The 22,536-nt window shown below is 35.1% G+C and overlaps 1 protein-coding gene across 3 annotated transcripts in view; it reads left to right on the top strand.

Annotated features, from left to right (window-relative positions):
- The window catches only part of Csmd3 (CUB and Sushi multiple domains 3), a 1,209,570-nt gene extending 1,204,617 nt beyond the window's left edge, over nt 1–4,953 (top strand). For all 3 annotated transcript variants that reach the window (XM_052161507.1, XM_052161506.1, XM_052161505.1), the window contains one exon: nt 4,794–4,953. In XM_052161507.1, coding sequence (XP_052017467.1) covers nt 4,794–4,953 — 160 coding nt within the window. The remainder of the gene's footprint in view (nt 1–4,793) is intronic.
- Nucleotides 4,954–22,536: the final 17,583 nt, after the last annotated feature.

Below are 22,536 nucleotides of genomic sequence, written 5' to 3'. Positions count from 1 at the left end.
ATCTGACATTTTTCATAAATCAGTCTGTGCTATCTAAACTGAGGTTCTCTCACTATTCTTCTCTCTCTCTCCCCCTCCCTACCTCCCCCCCTCTCTCTATATATATATGTGTGTGTGTGTGTGTGTGTGTGTGTTTGCCTGTGTTTACATATTTATATATATTTATATGTATAAATTTATGATTATATATACATATAATTTTAATATATGTAATTTTCACATTTCCACTCTATAATCAAGTCACAAAGTCATGTGAAAGTTATAGAATGTATTCATTAATATATACATGTGAATACATTAGCAGTCATTCTCTAATTCCCACATTTCGTATTTCAGTCAAAGACAGCTCTTTTTTCTTACTTTGATTTTTTTATATTAATTCAATCATATAATGGATAATATTGGCCTTCTTCAACACAGGAAATGTTTTAAGATTTTACTCATGTGATATTTTCCACTATGCATTTTTTAACAATATTACCTTTTATATGCATAATACTGTTTTGTTTGAATTGGCTCATTATTAAATATTGAAAAATTGAGTTGCTTCAATATTTGCTATTGTGAATAATGCTAATGTATACATTTCTGTATAATGTTTTTGGTTTTTGACTGTGTATTCATAGTTGCTTTGAGTATACACTAAAGATTGGGATTTTTAGAGTGTGTTTAATTCTAGTTTTAATTAACTGAGGAAGCACCATGTGTTTTTCTGTAATATCTATATCATTTGTATTTTCAGTAAAATGAATCTGTTTTCAATTTACTTTCAAATTCTTTTCTAATACCTAATCTCTATTTTTGTTTGATTTGCTATAGTATCTGAGTGTATGTTTGAAACAATGTTTCAGTGTGATGTTGGCTTTCATTTTCATGGTTTCTGATAACATCGAATTTCTTCAATTTTCTTTTTTGCCTTACTTCTTTGGTAATTTCATACCTAATATTTGCAACATTTCTATCATTTTCACCACCTATAACTACTTTAATATTCTCACTTTCTCAAATTCATGACTTCTTCCACTATAAGGATTCTTCATGAATAATTATTAATACATATTTATTTAGATTTACATCCCAAAACTGCCCCTTCCCAGCTCCCCTTCTAGAGTCCCTCCTACCATCCTCTTCTTCTCTTCTAAGAGGTAGCCTGGCATGAAGTCTCTGCAGAGTTTGGTATATCCTTTCCCACTGAGGACTGATAAGGCAGCCCTTTTGAGGTTCAGATATGACAGGCCACATTTGTCAGGAGAACCTCTGCTCTAGTTGTTGAGAGACCCATATGGAAACTAAGCTGCACAATATAGCTTGTGGGTTATGACCCTTTGGGGATTATATATCTAATATCTTGCATATCAGATATTTATAGTATATTCATAACAGTAGAAAATGTAGTTATTAAGCAGCAAAAATATGATTTGTGGTTAGGGATCACCACAACAGGAAGAAATACATTAAAGTGTCATATCATTAAGGAGGTTGAAAATAACTCTTATAAACTCATTTTGACACAGACATAAATGCACACACATGTGTGCATGCACATGTACAAACACCCACACATAAAATGACTGGGACGTTTTAGTGTTATTTTATACATTTGTTTAGTGTTGACAGATGGGATTGAAAAACTAATGAAAACTTATGCCCAATTTTTATAGCATCCATTAATTGCTATATATATCCATTAATTGTAGTTTTTATCTGGGGGTAAGCTCTTGTGAAATTTCCTGTGTCAGCCTTAGGTATTTCAACTCATCATGTCATTATTTGCTCTTGTTTTTGAATAGCTTGGGGTTGAGATTTCATGAAAGTTGTATTTCCTGTTATATTTAGAAGACACATTAAGTACCCTGAACTTCTGGCCCTTAAAATCTTTCTACTTTATTTCCATTATTTTCCATAAGACCTAGTAGTAGAAAGCATGTTGTAGACTTACCAACTGGATGGGCAACTCAGAAAATATCATCTGAATTTTTTGAATTTTGAGCATGTGTTGAACTCTGTAGAATCTATTTACCAATTAAAGATTTCTCTCTTTCTGATAAGGGAAAAAAGTCCTTTATTCTGGACATGAAGCTTTTATAAAACACATAGTTTAAATATAATGTCTTCTTTTCAGTAGGTTTTCTTTTCATTTCTTTTGTAATTTATTCAACCTTTTTTTTGACAGTCCAGACTTTATCCCCCTCCCAGTCTACCCTCCCACTGTTCCATGTTGCATACCTTCTCCCCATCTCCCTGTCTCCAAGAGGATGTCACCACTTCCAACTCTCACCCCACCAGACCCCTCCCCACCACTTCCTGGGACTTCAAATCTCTTGTTGGTTAGGTACATCTTTTCTGACTGAGTCCTGACACTGCAATCCTCTACTGTATATGTGTTGGGGGCCTCATATAAGCTGGTATATACTGCCTGATTGATGGCTCAGTGTCGGAGAGATTTCAGGAGTTATTTGAGACTGCTGGTCTTCCTAAAGGGTCAACCCCTACTTCAGCTTCTTCCAGATTTTCTCTAATTTAACCACAGGGGTCATCAGATCCTGTCCATTGGTTTGATGTAAATATCTGCATCTGATTCTTCCAGCTGCTTATTAGGCCTTTCGGGGAGCAGTCACGATAGGTCCCTCTTTGTAAGCATACCATAGGGTCAGTACTAGTGTCAGACCCTGAGTCTCCCCTTAAGCTGGATCCCAAATTGGGCCTTTCACTGGACTTCCTTTTCCTCATGCTCTTCTCCATTTTGGTCCCTTCATTTCATTCAGACAGGAACAGTTCTCAGTCAGAATTTTTGATTGTGGGATGGAAACACCATTCCTCCAATTGATGCTCTGTCTTTCTACTGGAGATGGACCCTACAAGTTCCGTCTTCCCACTGTAGGGCATTTCATCTAAGGTCCTTCCCTTTGAGTCCTGAGAGTCTCTCACCTCCCAGGTTCTTAATATACTATCTAATCAAAAGGTTTTTTTCTGTTGCTTTCTCTTACTTTTGATACATCTGGCCTATCTGGGAAATAATTAGCAACTGGAGCTCACTATGTGTTACACATATGACATTTTAGAAGTTTGATAGATTTAGCACTTGTGTTTAGAATTTAATGAAATTTTAGTAAGTTAATGTTCATAATGTAACATTCTTTTGTTTTATAAAGCTTTGTGAATCATTTTCCTTAAATATATAGCTCAAGGCTTTTAGTGCTGAGTGTTTGCCAATTAATCATGACACTCTGGATATAGTATTAGTATTACATAAATAGGATGAGTTGCTGCATGCTAGTAGTCTCCATACAAGGAAGTTAGAGAGGCAGGAGCGTCTGAAGCTCAATCCTGTTCTTGAATATGTAGATCTTGAGGCTAATTTGAGATAAATTAGGCATTGTCTCAGAATGTACATCAATATTAAGAAGAGGCAATTCTGGTATATATTCTTGATTTCAGCCTTTCATGATTCTTACCTAGTTAAAAATTAAAACAGAGATAGCAACAATCTGTTACCTAATATTTATTTTAAACAGCTGTTCAAAAAAATGTAGAGATGGAGTTTTAGCTTCTGTAAATTATCCACTTGCTAAAAAAGTAAATTCTTCATGTAAATTTCTTTCAAGTAGAAACTTAAATCAAGATTCTTGAGAGTACTTTAAAATGTATTTCCATTGAATTTCCATATATTTGAAATAATAACATAGGAAATGCAATGAGACTGTAAAGGAATGTAATTCAATGTGTAACAAACATTTCCATGAAACTAATAGTTAAAAAGTACAATGTTATGTATCAGAAAAGGAGGCAAGATTTAATTTATTTTCATATAAGGCCATTTTAAGAATTAGACCAAGTCTCCACTTCTTCATAAAAATGAAATGCAATATACAAATTATAAAGCATGATTAGGGAAAGAGAAATAATACATAATCATTAGTGAAAAAAGTTAAGAACTTAAGAAATTGTAAATGAGAAGCTTATAGCAATCTGCCTAGACTCCATTGGTTTTAAGTAAAGTCAAATGTTTAAATATTAATTATCTGTAATTGTTGGGAAACATTTTCTTGACAGAAATGTCAGAAATACTTTTCTTTTTGCTTTTAATATTCTATTGGATCTTATATATACAATTTGACAATAAAGCTGAAGATTTGCATTTATGGGGCAACTAAATTAGATTTCTGGTTGACAAACATTTGTTATCTAGTCATCATGCAGTTCAAATTTCTGTGTTATTATAGAATCATATCCTTTAATTCTTCAGTTCTCAAAAATTTTTAATTCCCTGAAAACTTTGTCCTCATTAACTCTCTTAATTTCCAGATTATTTTTTGGCACATTAACTCTTTATTTTGAGTCATAATAATTGCCAAATTTCATGATCTATTCACTTTGTTCTGTTTACCCATAATCTTTGTTCTCTAGTACTTCTAGCTACAAGAATAATGACTTTATATGCTTTCAAAATATAGTATGTATTCAATGTTAAGAATGATGCTGAGAACATAAACAGATACGTAATAAGTGATAAGTGAATTTGTGGTGGTGAAAATAAACACATCCTGCTTTATATTGTGTATAAGCAGTAACTTTATTTCTCAAGAAAATTTTAAAGTCAATATTATTAATTTAGGTTAGTATGATTTTTATATGTGATACTTATAAATATTTACTAGGCTTAAAATTTCTTTAACACTTTTAAGTGACATTATCCCCTACTAGTGGTAATGAAAGCATTTTATTTGAAAACCCTAGTCTGCTGTTTCTGGAAGCACCCTAACACGAATCTATCAATGTTATTTTTCTAACAGGACTGCACCCAAAACGCAGTACACAGGATGTTCTGTTCATGAAAACAACAATGGCCAAGCAGCCTTTGAGAACCCCATGTATGACACCAATGCCAAGTCTGTGGAGGGAAAGGCAGTACGATTTGACCCCAACTTGAACACAGTTTGCACAATGGTATAACACGGCAACATGTTGCCTTCTGCAGAATCCTGGAATTCGACACACTGAACAGTGCACTTTTAGTTCACTGCTAAACAAAGCACACTTTTCAGGACTTGCTGGGTCACCTTTTCCTGAGGAATGATAGTGAAGAGTGTTTTTTTCATAAACTGGATCAAACTCCGTCTTCATGTTTACCATGGAGAGTTTTACAGAAATCGGGCTGCACTCTGGGAGTGCTTACTCATAGTTTATTTGCTTTTTTTAAAAAGGAGATTATTCTAAAACATAAACTTATTTGCATATATTGGAGGAGCATCCACTATCAGTATTTCTGTGCTTTATAAACTATATTAGAGGGACTGGGTTTAAAAAAAAATTGATATAGGGTAGAAAATAAGAGCTATACTTACCAGAGTCAATAGATCACTGACTTCTCTTTGCTGTCATAAGCTACATTGCAGCCACATGTCTGTAGTTCATACCACACATCTGCAGTTCATTCTTTTTATCCCAGGCATTAAATTTTTTATCTCTCTAGATATTTAAGAATGGCACACACTTTAAATATTTGCGGGTGAATTGATGCCACAGAAGTAATAAGATTGCCCACCTCAATCTGGCTTTCTGTGTTAATACAGATACTATTTCTTTTTAGAATCATTTTCAATTTTCTTCAGATGGGAAGGTGATTCTCTGACCTTTCGTATTTCCCTATTATCATGGAAACATTTTTATCTATTGAGCTATGAGCAGCTCTTTAGATGTTAGCCTCAATAATTGTCATCTACAAAGTATTTTGACTCACAAAAATTATTTGCAAAGATGCTTATTTTGAAGTTATCTGACACTCCATCTTGTTACCATTTTTTTAACAAAACACTATAAAGGTTTTGAAATTCCTAATAGAAAAAGTCAATTATGTCTGCATTTAATTTATGTCTGTGTATCCTTCTAACTAAAATTTTGATTTTGATACATTTGATATATTTTTTAATTTCTTTGAATAAAGAGGTGCACTCTTCTTTGATCTGCCCTTAACATATTGAATAAAAGAAACAAAAAGAAGTTCTTTCAGATCACCAATATAAATTGTTTCCCAAATATGTGTGTTCAACAAATTTTGACAGGTTTTGAACGTTCTGTCTATACCCTATTTTTAAGAAGTAGTATCAGGTACAGCCAGTGTTTCCATTGTCTGATTAGAATGTTTATATGTTGTTGCTAGCTCATTTAAAGCTACATCATGCTGTAGTGTAAGCATTTTTAGTTAACAGGGCATTGTCTTCCTTTTATTTGTTTGTCATATTTCATTTCATCAAATAAATACATAGTCATTGTGAAGTCTCTGTTGTTGTCCATTTCAAATCTGGATTGTTCTGTGAAGGGTCTCGCTTTTGTATCATGAGACAAGAGTGCCTATGAGAAACCATTGCACCTGAGAGCACTGCTTGGAGCTATCTCTACATTTAGTGAATTTCTTGTAAAACACTTTGAGATACATTGTTTTGGAAATTCATACAATTTTCTCAACATTGTATTCTACTGACAGGATGCGGTTTTAAATTTTATGCCATCTGTTATTTATTCTTGTTTATTCAAATGACTGCAATAACAATGATTCATTCACTAATGTTAAGGTTAATATGTTTAAGATCTTGTTTAAATGATGTTTCTTCTGCAACTGGCTACTCCTCTTATATTAATGCATACACTTTTGTAAAGAAGTATATTTTTATGATAAAAACTTTGTAAAAGTATGATGTAAATTTTCAGTGCAATGTAAACAAATAAAAAAGGATAATTGCTTTTGTAAAACGTGTTTTCTTTTCAAATTCACCTATAGCTGTTCTGTTTGTAAAAGCATGGCACAGGTCCATTTTCACTTGGTGCTTTTAAAAATGTTTACCAATTACATGTCACATTGTAACAAGTAATAAAATGTAGTTTCTCCCTCTTTATTCTACTTACAAATGTGATAGTCTTTTATAGCCTTTAAAAGCCTTTTTGCTCTTTTATGCTTGAGAAAATTAAATATATGTCTCATCCAGAGTCCCTTGATACAGAAGAATAAGTGGTGATGGTAGAAATGACTAAATGGTAAGATTTATTTTATTATGGTACATTCACAAGTGAGGGTCTAGAAAAGGACATGATTTAGAGTCAGTAATTGTGTGTTAATCTTTTTTTTAAGGAAAATCACAGCATACTGTCAAAGTATTAACCTTTGAATACTTTTAAATTTAAAATAAACCTAATTTAAACCATATTAAAAGGCAATAATTCATGATAGTGGATACAGGCTCATGCTGCCAAGCCTTTTATCAGAGTTTGGTCTTTAGAACGCACATGTGAAGAAGAGAATCAGCAACCATCTCCACATGTTTGCTATTGTATCACATCACACACACCAACAATCTCTCACACACACACACACACACACACACACATACACACACATACATACACACAAGCGGAACAAGTTTGGGCTAAAAGAACATTTATTTCTTTTGTTTTAAAGATGACTAGAAGTAAAGGAATATTGATCTAAGAAGATATACATGTTGTAAAATATGAGAAATACTTCTCTGACATCACTGTCATGAGTTTAGTTTTCTGAAGTAATTGAAGAGGAGATTTAGAAGCTGTTTGGGAATACAAGGGACCACCAGACAATAGGTTAGTTTATTAAGAATACAAACAGTGGAAATAGTGAACACAGACCAGATACTTTTTCAACAGAGGGAACACAGATAAGTCCCCCTGTGTCATCAGTTTATTAGTATTGTATAAAGCAGCACACCTCCTACATTCAAATTGTACTTCAAGATATAAAACAAGAAACTCTTGTTTAAAGACTGAAACTGAGTAGTAACGTTTACCATAGCTGTGAAAATAGAGGTTGTCTTATTACTATGATCTTGTTCTAGACTCCTATGCTTCCCCAGATCTAGGTCAATGTAATTCGGATACACAGAGGGTAATGTAGTAGATAGGTAGTGTTTATTCTGGAGTGAGATGGACCACTCTCAAGGTAAGAATGAAAAGTAGACCAAAAAAATACTGTGACAAATTGTATCTCAAGCAGACTTTATACTAACTTTAAAGTCTCTGCAGCAGAAATGTTCCCATAAATAGCATTATACTGCCAGGTTTTTACTATATAAAAACAAAAACAAAATGAAATCCCAAAAAGGATGATAGTGCCTGAGGTGGTTTAAATCTGATTATATTGATCACCTAAATAGATGAGTAGAAGTGGAATTTCATGAAGATATACACAACTTTGATAACAGGAATACTAGCTGTGCTATCTACTCCACCCTTAGGTTATTAAAGTAAACTGTTTTGTTTTGATGAATATCCCATTAGTTCACCGATAGAGCCAAAGCCTTTATTAAGTTTTTAGAAGCTGTCTATAGTTCAGTAACATATGGCTTAAAATACCTGTCATATTTTGGTATCCTTAAAGCAGGAGTCTTTAATAGAAGTCTTTTTATTGAGTAAACTTTTTCCAATTTTTGATAACTTTTTGCTAATTATTTTTTCATGCTCACTTTCAACTATTCCATCTGTTTCTTAGATTCACTTCTATCTCCCCAATTCAACCCAACTTGGGTTCAGTTGTTCTTCACATTTTTCCCTCCAAATGGGTAGCTCTGTCTAGCCTCAATATGAGTGAGGGCATTTGCCTTATACTATTTCTTGTTTTGTCCTCTTTGGCTGTTGTATCTAAAAGGAAATAGAAAGGTAGTGAATTGAGGAGGGACAGGAGGTGGAAGTGATCTGTGAATGAATACAGTCAAGCAAAACTTTGGCCAGATATATTGTATTAGAGAATCTACTTTCAATAAAAATAAAATTGTAAAATATAAATAACTACCAAAAATAAAAAATAAAAGATTAAAGAGTAAAAAAAAATAAATAAAACAGAGAACAAAACACAAAACACCACACACTGATTTATTTTGTTCTTCATTATATTTCTGGAGGTGCGCCATCCATTCAGCCAACCAGGAGTGACACATTTAATACAAACTGATTTTTGCTCCCATGAAGCTATTAAATGTCCATATCTTTTCATTTATTTGGGGGGACTTAAGAACCTTTTCGTACTCCATACTAGAGCGTTGACTAGGTTGAGATTGCACAGGTTTTGTGCAAGAAATAGGAGCTGTTGTGAATTCATAAGTATAACAGTTCTGGTACAAATTCTCCAGTCTTCTCTAATCTTAGACTCTTAAAATCTTGCCTCCACATTTCACAATAATTTCTGAGCTTTGGGGACTGCATAGGATAGCATAGGATAGGATATAATGGGATAGTATAGGGTAGGATAGGGTAACGTATGGTAGGCTAGGGTAGGATCCGGTCGGGTCGGGTAGGGTAGGATAGGATAGGATAGGATAAGATAGCATAGCATAGCATAGCATAGCATAGCATAGCATAGCATAGCATAGCATAGCATAGCATAGCATAGCATAGCATAGGATATAATAGTATAGGATAGGGTAGGGTAGAGTAGGATAGGAAAGGATAGGATAGCATAGCATAGCATAGGACAGGATATAATAGGATAGGATAGGGTAGGGTAGGGTAAGGTAGGGTAGGGTAGGGTAGGGTAGGGTAGGGTAGGATAGGATAGGATAGGATAGGATAGGATAGGATAGGATAGGATAGGATAGGATAGGATATAGTTGCCTTACCTGTAGTTGAGAACTTCAGAGTCTTATTCTCTGCACTTTGTTCAGTTGTGGAAATTTGAGTACAAGATTTTAATTTATCATATCCTTCTGATTTTGTTCCCAGATAAGGATTTATACATTTCTAATTAAAGTGTTATATGTAAATTATGCATATGGCTACCATTGTTTTCAAAGTTGATTTTTATTAGCCTGACAATCACTAAAAGGCCTAATTTCTCACGGAGAATTGGGAGATCCTGGATGACTTCTCTACATTCAACTGAGGTAGCTCTATTCCCTGACTTACTATGAATTCTAAATTTAATGCTGAGGAAGATGATGATCTGGACTTGGGCCTTAAAACTTTCTATTATCTTCCAGTGATTTTCATGCTTTATTTAGTGATTTGGTGTCTCATTTAAGGAAGGAGTATCCATAAGATCACCTATGTGTTAAAATGCCATTTCATTATTTCCAGTTACACCATTTGGGTATGTGGCTAGGTCTTATCCAAAAGTGTGAGATCTATTTCTAATACCCCAGGGAGGGACACAATAGTTGAGTTGCTATTCCAGCTAGGAGCAGCAGTCAATTTAATGGCAAAAACACACTGATTTTTAGAAGCTGTAGAAGTACAAAATGGAATATCTTTAAAATCTAGGCCTGTTAAATATTGGATGTTAGAGGGAATTTGTGTTCATAAAGTATAGGCATTAAGGAGCACTTGCCACACAGGAAGAACATCTGCATTTGTAACATTAAAGGCTTGTACCATTGTGAATTCTCCATTAGATGTCTTAACAGACTTCATTGGAGATTAACAGAGATGCTGGTGGAGTTAAAATTTTCCTAACAGAGGAATTTACTGATGAGTGTTTGAAATCCCATTAAAGGTTTAGGCCTGAGAAAATTCAGTAATGAGAAGAAACACAATCATGCCTTCATCGATTTACATTTGTGCAGTTATAGTTTCTGCATTTGGAATAGGATTGGTACAAACTTATTTGTTAAAGAGGAGAACTACTAGCAATGACTCATTGTTTTTCCCTGACAGACAAACAATCCTGGTTGTTACTGTGATTATTATAAGGTTTTGAAAATGATTTGGAATCCCAATCGTTGACAAATCTTTCCAATACAGGAAGATGACACTTGGGAATCTGTAGAAAATTTTGGGTAGAGATTAAGTTACATGATGGACAACATAAACATTAAATAAGCATTGACAAGAAGAATCCTATTGATGCCCACAGCCTGAAAAAAAAAAAAAAAACCAGGAACATCCCAGAGAATAAGGTAAGGGCAGAATAGGAAAGACCTTTATTAAATTAGAAATATAGTCATACCTGATAATACAAGTTTTACCCATTGATATTGATTGTTGACTTGGAGATCACCTAGAGTAAAGGGCTTTTCCAGAACAAGGATGTTTGAGCCCTTTGGAACAATATTCCCTCTTGACACATAATAGTTGAGAAATTTATCTTCAGAAGTCAGTTTTCTAAATGATAATTACTTCAGTTCTTCAAGTAGAGGAGCAGTAGAAGATGCCTGCTCGCAAAAAGCTTCAAGTTTATATTTCTCTTGTTCTTTCTCCCTGATTGCTTTAACCACATTCTAGCCTCCCTCCCTTCCATTTCTCCACTATATCACAGCTAGAAAAAAGAATGTGCTACCTATAATAGTCCATTAATGGGAGTTTAGAGACCCAAATACAATTTTGTCATTTTTTTTCTGATTCCAGAAGACTGAATAACAAAACTCTCATAGAAGGATTTTTTTTCTTCACACATGGAGGGGTAGGGTGACTTTACAGCCTATATAACCTTACTAAGGTACTTGAAAATGGAAGAAAGATTTTCACTAGGACCTTGGTGAATACTTGCCATGGGGGTAGGATATAATAGTTTCGCTTTCATTGCTAAACACACAAACTATAAAATGTCAACATTTCCATATGCCATCCCATATAATAATCCCATTCAAAGAAATTATAGGACTGCCTAAGGTCCTATGAAAAACTTAAGTTCTAAAATGTATAACCCATCTGCATATATTCTAACCATTGAAGCCTTTTTGGTTATTTCAGAATCAGTAATGATCTGACCTATAATAGTACCAACATTTTTCCAAGAATGCCATAGTTTAGAGAGATATCAAAATTTCCTATACATTATTTAAAGTCTTCTATGAAAGATGCCTACATCCTACTTGATTTGTTTTAGTTCTTTCATTGATGAAAAATAATGAGTGCTAATGAGTTCAGATTCTTCAGTGATACATTGGAGAAGACATATGTGCAAGAGCGTGTGAGGTGCCAGCATTATTAAAGAATCGTGGATGTAAAAACATTGTTTGTCTCATAGTTGAAGACATTACTAAATCTGCCTACTTCTCGGGAAGTTTTACCAAGGTTAGTGCATCAATTACTTGAGTAGATTCAATAGTCCTAAAGAGGGTCATTGTTCCCATATCTAACATTTGTTCAATGTAAACCTGGTCCTCTTTTAAAACAAAACAAAACAAAACAAACAAATAATCAAAAAACCAAAACTTATTTATAAGGTACCTTGTAACTTTCCCCAGTCATTTAGTTTCAAAAGGTATATTGTAAGTTAGTATTTTAACTAATTTTTCCATATGCTGTCTATGTTCTTTGTCTCTGATTTATATTCCCCAACAAGCAATCATAGGGAAAATAATTTTTCTTTTTATAATTTATATATCAAAATATTGCATTATTAAAGATACATTCATGAAGTAAATCAAAAGTAATATAAGGGTAGGTGACCATCTAAAAGAAAGAACAGAAAGAGCTCTTACAGAGATATCCTTCTACATGTATTATCAAGAATATTAGGGAAGTTCGGAACAACCTCCTTTCCCTGGGAGCAGGGAATCAGTCACAACATGCCTTGCTCAGATCTACATTGAAGTGTCCTCTTTACTGAGGGGAAATAAGGTGGCTGGTGGGAACCATATTCAAACAATTTTTCTGGAGACAGCCTAACTTGCCAGTACCTCGAGTTGTTTTGACTGGTTGCCTGGAGAAGGAGAAGTCTGTCCTCCCTTTCCTCTCCTGTCTGTCTCTCTGTGTCTCTGTCTCTCTGTGTGTCTCTCCTTTCTCTCTCTCTTATTCTTTTTTGTTTGTTTGTTTCTTTTATGCAGTAATGTAGGGTTACCTATATTTCTTACCTGTATGGGTGTAGAACAATCTAAAAGAAAATCTCAAATTAGAAATGCATATCTAGGCCCGAGTTTATTAGAAGCTGTTGCCTGGAGAACCTACATGCTCCATTAAGAGTACAGCATGGAAAGCAATTGATTCATAAGAGACATACTCACCATTAGAGGTCTTTGTCACCTCCTGGATCTAATCTCAAAAGTTAATGGGCCAATCACACGGTCATAATCATACATTTGGGGAAACATTGCATGAGTGCAACTCCAAAGCTTTTGAAAAGGGGGAAGAGATTAGGTTAGCATGGTTATAACAGGAAGCATGTGCAAATAAAGCAGGAGCCAGTATCTTGAGATATGTGCGCCTAAGAACAGAAAACTCAGAAAGATTTGAGAAAAAAAAAAGTAAATATGTAATAAAGAAAACTGCAAGTAAGAAAGAACAGATACATTGTGGAGTAATTCCTTGTGTCACCACCATATAAATTGTAAAAATCCATTCACAACCATCTGAAAACACAATAAATGCCACTAAAATCTTGCTCAGAACGCTAATTTTCATTATTTTTATCTCCACTGAAATAAAGCCGACACGTCATATAGAGTGCAGTGCAGAAGGTAGGTAGAATTTGCAAACTGAAACAGAAAACGTTTCAAGTAGTTAAATGGACAGACATAACTGTGTCCATTTACATTTTATACAGACTGAGCACTCTTTTCAAAGTCTCTGAAGTATAAGTACCTCCCTGAAGGCCTTTCCTTGTCCATTTTCATATATTGACCCTCTTTTTTGAGATAGTACAGCATATGTATTAAGTAAAACACAGAAACATGAAATCATTAAGTTCTCTCTCATTGCTAAAACGGTACATGACTTGGTTGGAGGTGGGATAATTTGAATTGATTTTACTCCTGTTTGTCTCACTGTGTAGCTTTTTTCCATCAAGCCAAATTTATTATGATGAGAATTGAAAGATGTTTATTCTGGGATTCATTCTCATTTTGTCAGAACACAATTTTAATTTTAGCTTTATTTGTGCACTTGTGTAAGTGAACGGTGCTGGAAGTTTATTCCTTCAGGTTCCTCTTCTTTCTGGAAAAAAACTTGAAGGAATAGACTCTTCAGAAACAGATATATGCATGTGTTCTTAATTTGGAAGCATTTTGTTAGATAATAATCCTGTCATCTTCCTAATATTTCTGAATATCATGTTTGTACCAGGTTAAAAGATTGACTCATATCTCCAGTATCTTTGGGACACAAATTGGGTTCCTACAGTATTATTTCTTAATTTACAAGTTTTGATTTTTCAATGGTGTTTGTGCCTGCTAATATCTCACTACCTTCATAATAATATTACCAAGCTGTATTTAGACAAAATTATTTTCTGGCCTCTTGCTAGCTCATCTGAAGAGCTGTGAGAGAACTTTTATTTTATTTTCAAGGAAAAATGACACACTTCGAGATGAAGTCCGTGAATACAAAATCAATGTTCTAATATGAAAGAAAAGCAACAAATTTTAAACCACTTGTATTAAATTTTTTTCTTTTTTACTGGATATTTTCTTTATTTAAATTTCAAAATTTTATCCTCTTTCCCAATGATCCCCCACCATCCAGAAACTACCTATCCTATCCCCCTCCCCTCCACTTCTATGAGGGTGTTCCTCCCACCCACCAACTCCTACTTCCCTATCCTGGCATTCTTCTACACTGCGCCATCAAGCCTTCACAGGATCAAAGGCCTCTCTTCCCATTGATGTTCAACAAGACTACATATGTGGCTGGAGCCATGGGTCCTCCATTGTGTATTCATTGGTTGGTGATTTAGTCTCTGGGAGCTCTCGGGCTTCTGGTAGTTTGATATTATAGTTTGTCCAATGGCGTTGTAAACACCTTCTGGTGGTTTGATATTGTTGTTTGTCCAATGGGGTTGCAAACACCTTCAGTTACCTCCAGTCCTTTCTTTTACTCCTCTATTGGGGTCCCCGTGGTCAGTCCAATGGTAGGCTGCAAGCATCTACCTCTGTTTTTTTTTTTTAGGCTCTGGCAGAGCCCCTCAGGAGACAGCTATATCAGCCTCCTGTAAGCAAGCACTTCGCGGCATCCACAATACAGTCTGGATTAGTCTCTGGGTGGCCTTTCCTCCAGTCTCTGCTCTACACTTTTATTCTGTATTCCCAATCCTGTGGTTATTTTGTAACCCTTTCTGAGAAAGGTTAATGCATCCATACTTTGGTCTTCTTTCTTCTTGTGCTTCATTTGGTCTGTGAATTGTATCTTAGGTATTTTGAGCTTTTGAGCTAATATCCACATATCAGTGAGTGCATACCATGTGTGCTGTTTTGTGACAGGGTTGCCTCACTCAGGATGATAATGTCTAGCTCCATCCATTTGCCTAAGAATTTCATGAATTCATTGTTTTTAATAGCTGAGTAGTACTCCATTCTGTAAATGTACCATAATTTATATATCCATTCCTCTGTTGAGGGACATCTGGGTTCTTTTTGGCTTCTGGAAATAAGGCTGCTATGAACATAGTGGCATGTGTTCTTGCTATATGTTGGAGTATCTTTTGGGTATATGCCCAGAAGTCATATAGTTGGGTCCTCCAGTAGTAGTATGTTCAATTTACTGAAAAACTGATGAACTAATTTCCAGAGTGTTTTATACCAGCTTGCAATCCCACCAGCAATGCAAGAGTGTTCCGCTTTCTCCACATCCTCTCTAGCATTTGCTGTTACTTCAGTTTTTGCTCTTAACCATTCTGAATGGTGTGAGGTTGAATCTCAGGGTCATTTTGATTTACATTTCCTTGATGACTAAGAATACTGAACACTTTTTTTAGGTGCTTCTCAGCCATTTGATATTTCTTAGTTGAGATTTCTTTGTTTAGCTCTGTACCCCATTTTTAATAGGGTTATTTGGTTCTCAGGATTTTAACTTCTTGAGTTCTTTGTATATATTGGATAAAAGCCCTCTATCACATGTAGAATTGGTAAAAGATCTTTTCCAAATCTGTTGGTTTTCACTTTGTCCTATTGACAGTGTTCTTTGCCTTACAGAGCTTTGAACTTTTATGAGGTCCCATTTCTCAATTCTTGGTCTTAGAGTATAAGCTATTGGTGTTCTGTTCAGGAACTTTTCCTCTGTGCCCATGTATTTGAAGCTCTTCCCCATTTTCTCTTCTATTAGTTTCAGTGTATCTGGTTTTATGTGGAGGTCCTTGACCAGCTTGGACTTGAGCTTAGAACAAGGAAATAGAAATGGATCAATTTGCATTCTTCTACGTGCTAAGCACCAGTTGCACCAGCACTATTTGTTGAAAATGTAATTTTTCCACTGGATAGTTTTTGCTCCTTTGACAAATATCAAGTGATCATAGGTATGTGGGTTCATTTCTGGGTCTTCAATTCTGTTTTATTGATCTTCCTGCCTGTCTCTGTACAAATGCCATGCAGTTTTTATCACAATTGCTCTGCAGTACAGCTTGAGGTGAGCGATAGTGTTTCCCCGAGAAGTTCTTTTATTGTTGAGAATAGTTTTCACTATCATGGCTTTTTGAATTTTCAAATAAATTTGAAAATTGTTTTTTCTAACTCTATGAAAAATTGAGTTGGAATTTTGATGGGGATTGTATCAAATCTGTAGATTGTTTTTAGTGACATGGACATTTTTACTATATTAATCCTACCAATCCATGAACATGGGAGTTCTTTCCATTTTCTGAGATCTTCAATTTCTTTCTTCAGAGACTTGGAAGTTCTTGTCATACAGATCTTTTATTTGCTTGCTTAGAGTCACATCAAAGTATTTTATATTATTTGTGACTATTGTGAGGGTGTTGCTTCCCTAATTTTTTACTCAGCCTTTTTTACTATCCTTTGAGAAGAGGAAGGCTACTCTTTTTCTTTTGAGTTAATTTTATATCTAGCCACTTTGCTGAAGTTGTTTATCAGTTTTAGGAGTTCTCTTGTGGAATTTTTAAAAATCACTTAAGTATACTATCATATCATCTGCAAATAGTGATATCTTGACTTCTTCCTTTCCAATTTGTGTTCCTTTGACCTCCCTTTGTTGTCTAATTTGTCTGGCTTCAACTACTTTAACTACTATATTGAATAGGTAGGTAGTGAGTGGTCAGCTTTTTCCTGATTTTAATGGGATTGCTTCAAGTTTTTATTTTGATTATATTAAGTTATTTTAAATATTTGATGACTATATAAAATAAATAATATCCTGTATTAGTGTATTGTCAGGATATAAAATATTTAACCATAAACATATCCTTAGTATGTTTTAAAGAAGTATACTTATAGGTTACCACAGAAGGGTCTGCACTGAGAGGAAGTGGTAAGTGTAAGGGACCATGGAATTTCATGCTCTCAAAACAAGGAAGGGCAGTTCAAATTAGAAAAGCCAATTATGACCAGACACAAATGCACAGGTATCTATCTCATTGAGGTCTAGATCTGGACTTAGAATCCCCTGATGTTTCATCCATTATAATACTCACTGAAAGAATCGTTTAATATATTGTATCTTTATGAAATGTATCTCTTACTGTCATTGAATTAAACTTTTCTGAAATATGGGAGAAAATCATGCAATTTTTAATCTGTTTAGTACAATACTCTAAAGGGATAATTAATAAGAGTTCTTTAGGTTATGTGGCAGCACTATTTGTTTGGAGACTATTATGACCTTATTGTGAACTACTAGGACAACTGCATTATACATATTTAACATCCTAGAAATGATGGACACTTATTGACTAGAGACTAAAATGAAAAATGGTGAATAATGGGTGCTTGTTTTGTGAGGGAGGGGTTGATCTATATGTGTTTCCTTGGAATATTTATCAGTTGCTATTTGGCACCTTAAAGTTTTATTAATTTTTATGTTTATGAAAAAGTGTATGCATTTACATATGTATACCACATTTAGGCTGATTGCTGCAGATCTCCTAGAACAGAAGTTGCAGATGATTAAGAGCTATTCTGTGGGTAATAGGACCTGAACTCAGGTCATTTGCAACAACAGCGAGTGTTTTTAGCCACTGAGCAATGCTTCTATTTTCTATCACTGGAACATAAAAGGCTAAATTGTATATAATTTATGCATAAATCAGTTAGATAAATATGACACAGTTAAAATTTATATTTATTGGTATACTATCTGTACTAAAGGATAATCAATTCTCTTTTGGGTTATGATAATGCTCATAACATATTATCCAACTAAAAATTCAAAGACAGACATATTGCCTATAGCTTAAAATCATGTTTGATTTGTCTAGATTGAAAATAGTCACTGACCTGTGATAGTTTTAGAAATTATCATCTATTTACAATTAATGACTGCAAAAAGTAGGTTTATTTTTATGCAGAATATGGTAGAAATTTTAAGCAGTGATCCTTTTTGTAACCAAGTTTGAAATGTTTACATATAATGAATTTGATACCAATTTTGTAATGGATTTCAGCCATAACTTATCATGTGAAACTGTAGTTTAGCTCCTACCTTTCCTAACACCATGATATCTTATAGATAACTATAACTGACAAACTATTTTGATTGAAAAGTAAGGGTTGTCTTCAATGTATGGACATAAGTGTACTTTCAAGAAGTTTTCTTTGAGAATCAAAGAAATAAATATGTACAATCTATGCTATGTCTGTAAAAAATGTAATAATGAAAAATTTTGCATCAGTTCTGTAGTATTTATTTTGAAATTTTGAATTTTTCCCACTATGATATGTTAGAAAACAGTTTGAAAAGAATGGAATTTTGTTTCTTTATGCAGGACTCCATGAATCCCAGTTTAGCTGAGGGCAGAGTTACTTGCTTATTTAAGTCCCTGAGTAGAAGAAATATTGACAACTACACACAAACAAACTGACAGCACCTGACTCAGTTCACCGTGTGTCATGATACACAAACATCGTCACTGTAGCTGCATCGCATCACACTGCACATCAAAACTTCTTTTATCTGCAACCCTGGTTCTCAGCAGTCCTTATGATGCAAACATTTAAAACAGTTTCTCATGTTGTAGTTACCCACAACCACCAAATTATTTCATTGAAACTTCATAGCAGTAACTTTGATTCTTTTATTAATAGAATTGTAAATATTTGAAATGAATAATACCTGATTTGTGACCTCCAAATAGGTCATGACCAACAGATTGAGAACTCCTTAATTCCACAAGCCTCTTACATAACTTACAAGTACACACTTCAAGTCTTTTTCAATGTAAAGTGTTGTATTTATTGTAAGATGTATGCCAATTTTACTAGACATCTTCTTTCTTCCATGTGCTGCTATGACGTGGTGAATGTCAAGATCAATACTAATGCTTTCATTTTCTTATCACACATTCTGCCTGTAACATGGATTTTTAGCTACACAAATAGAAATAAAGCATAATTGATAATTATTTTTCCATTTTGATGCATTTCCTAGTTTCACATATTAGAAAGCATTAAGAAAAATATAAAGCAAAATCTTTCTTTTACTTTGGTTTTCATATTTGAAATTCAGATAAAGTTCTATATTTTTCATTTTCATGGATTTCCTTGCTTCAAATATTAGAAATAATTATGAAAAATAAAGCAAAATCTTTTTCTTACTCTGGTTTTCATACTTGTAATTCAGATGAAGTTGATGCGTATTCCTGAAGAGAGTTTTGTACATCTAGAAGCCAATATCATCTCAAGGATGTTATATAAAGAGACATACAAGAACACATACAAAATCAGAAAGTGTATTTTTTCCAGTATTGTTTAAAATAATGAGGTTGAAATAATTTGAGATTGACTTTCCATGTTGCACATTCTGCTTCAACATACTATGAGTGAAATCCGGTTTCCTCTATCACATGTAGGCTGTTGATAATTTTGGCTGATGGATATTAGCAGCTGAGGTGTTAATGAATGAGTTAATATATAATGGGCACTAAACTCTAGACATATTTTAGCTTAATTGTTAGAGAATTAATAGTTCCCTATAGTAATAAAATATGAAAATTTCACCATTTTGAAGGTTGGTAATGATACTATTATGTCCAAGTGTAGAAGTAATTGTGTATTAATGTATTAACAATGTTCTTAGGTTAATTCAAAATGATCATCTAAAAATAATGGTCAACCTGATGATACCATAGCTCATCTGCCATACCTAGTCTTGGAGAATCACCAAAATTCCAGATAGTTGTAGTGGGAGAACTACTACATGAAAAGGTTGATTTTTCTCCTCTTCAGATGTGCTTTGCTTTGAAGTAAATGCAAATATTTTGTGACACAAAATTCAGCTCTCTGAAAAATTTTGTTCTGTCTGACTCTATTTCTCCTTTTGCTTTAAAATAAAAGCTATAAAAACAGCAAATAAGGACTTCTTAAAAATCCTATCAAATATCTTTTGAAAAGATTACCTGTAGTAACTTTTGGTATAATGTATATGTATATGTATATGTATATGTACATGTACATGTACATGTACATGTACATATACATGTATATGATTAAATTGTGTCACAGATTTTATATTGATTAAAAATATTTTTAATGAATATGTATGTGTCTTTATACATTTCCACAAATATTTAGGACAGATTTTAATTAGTACACACAAATATTAGGTTTGGCAACTGAAAAAAAAGATATTATTTTAAGAAGGAGTTATAAACAAGCATGTGTATAGTATTAGAAATATCAAAATAAAATTAGTGTTTTATCCCTTTTGGTTGCCATCTGCACCCAGGAGTTGGGGCTATTCCAAAGCCCTCTATTCACAGGTCCTGCCAGAAGAGAGCTGGTAACCAGGGAGTGCTCTGACTCCCAGACTTGGAGGAGAGATTGCTATTTTCTCTCCAGTGATTGTCTAAGGCAGGATATCCAGGAGGCACAGGGCAGAGAAATGGTAGAGCTGTTGGGACAGGGTCCTTATCATTGACATCTGTACCTGAGAGCTGAGGCTATTCCACAGTCTTCTGTTCACAGATACTGCCATGGGAGAGCTGGTCTCCCAGAAAGGCTGACACAGGCTTATAGACTCATAGGAGAGACAAACTCAAGCCAGAGATATCAAGGCCAACACCAGAGACAACAAGATGGCAAACAGCAAGCAAAAGAATCTCTCCAACAGAAACCAAGGCTACAGGGCATCATCAGAAACCAGTTCTCTAACAACAGCAAGTCCTGGATACCCCAATATCCCATCCCGCAGGACCTAGTTATTCAGGGGGTTGAGGGGGACCAAGCCTGAAAGAGAAACGGGCAAGAAAAGGGAGTGAGATCAAGCAAAGGGTTGTAAAGTTATGTTTAATGAAAGGCTGAAAGCCTGGTTATAAGCACACACTGTGAGGAAATAGGGAGGGGCTGACGGAGAATGATAAAGGCACAGAAAGAGGGAAGGACATCTGGAGCGGATGCTGACTGCAGGCTTGAAACATCTTGCGGTTTTTCTGGAATGCCAGTTCCACCTAGACAACCCCAGGTGTTCAGCCAAGATAAGGACCAGGTGATTCTCATGATCAGCCTTGTGTGAAGGAGGGGTGGTTCAGCTTCTGACAAAGGGTCAGTGGATTCTCAGGGTAGGAGCTGTTGAAAGTCTGTTTTCCCATAGTTTGCTCTCTCCCTCTTTTCTTTATTAAAGTTGGGGGGTGGGCATAAAAAGAGGGTCAGTGGAGAGCCTGTTTTAGGCTACGTGGCTTGCACCCACGTCCAACATCATAGTAATTAGACCTTTTTAGGTCCTAGTAGGGCAGGGCCTCTGTCTTAGGCTATGTGAATGGCACCCACTCCTGGCATCACGTCCCACTCCAATGACTTAATCAGGCCTTTGGTGGTCATAATGGGCGCCCAGGCAGTGGACCCACAATAATCCCATCATGGAGTCACCCTGTAGCCAATAGGCGATGTGCTTCTGGCTTGCGGCACCACAATATTCCCACCATTGGCAACTTCACAGCTTATGGCCCTCAGTGACTATTAGGAGCTGGAGGTCACCCTCCCTGTCATTGATGTCTCCACAGTTTATGGAACCAAGAAGGCTCAGTGTCTTCAGCAAGGGTGGAGAACTGAAGGCCAACAGCTGCTCTCTCCACATCGGTGGAAGAAAAGTCTTTGGCTGAGCCTCGGATGTTTTGCAGATGGTAATGGACTGCAACTGGTTTGTTTAAGGCAGAATCAATCTGTGATTTAACGAAACTGGTTAACCTGTTAAAAGCCCAGAGGCCAAATGACAAAAGCAACAAAATACCCATGAGGGGCCCCAAAAGGCTGGGGAACAAGGTGGAGAGCCAGGGAGAAGTAGAAAACCAATTTTGATACCAAGATTCTTGTTTTTCTCTATTATGTTTCCTTTCCTCTAAACTAATTATGACTTTCTCTATACTATCTTGAACTAGGCCAGTCTTACAAGAATAAAAGCAACATTCCTCCTTGAGGGCTGCACAGAGCCCTCCCTCCTGCAGGAACACCAAGTTGAGACCCTCACCTATTTTGTAACAGTACCTCAGACAAAGAGACTAAAGAATTTTTTAGATTTTTCAAGCCTTTTTGTAGTTCTCGAATATCTCTGTCCATGGCGAGGCTAAGCTGGGTGTACTGTTCTTGGGCGGTGACTAGGGAGGCAATACCAGTTCCTGCACCTGCAGCTCCCAAACCAAGGATCACCGCTAAGGTCACCATGGAAATAGGCTCCCCCCTATCACAGGGCAGATTAGTGCCTCTT

This window comes from Apodemus sylvaticus, chromosome 17, assembly GCF_947179515.1.
Source record: "Apodemus sylvaticus chromosome 17, mApoSyl1.1, whole genome shotgun sequence".
NCBI lineage: Eukaryota > Metazoa > Chordata > Mammalia > Rodentia > Muridae > Apodemus > Apodemus sylvaticus.
The sequence above is the reverse complement of the archived record's forward strand: the minus strand, read 5'-3'. Positions and strand labels throughout refer to the sequence as shown.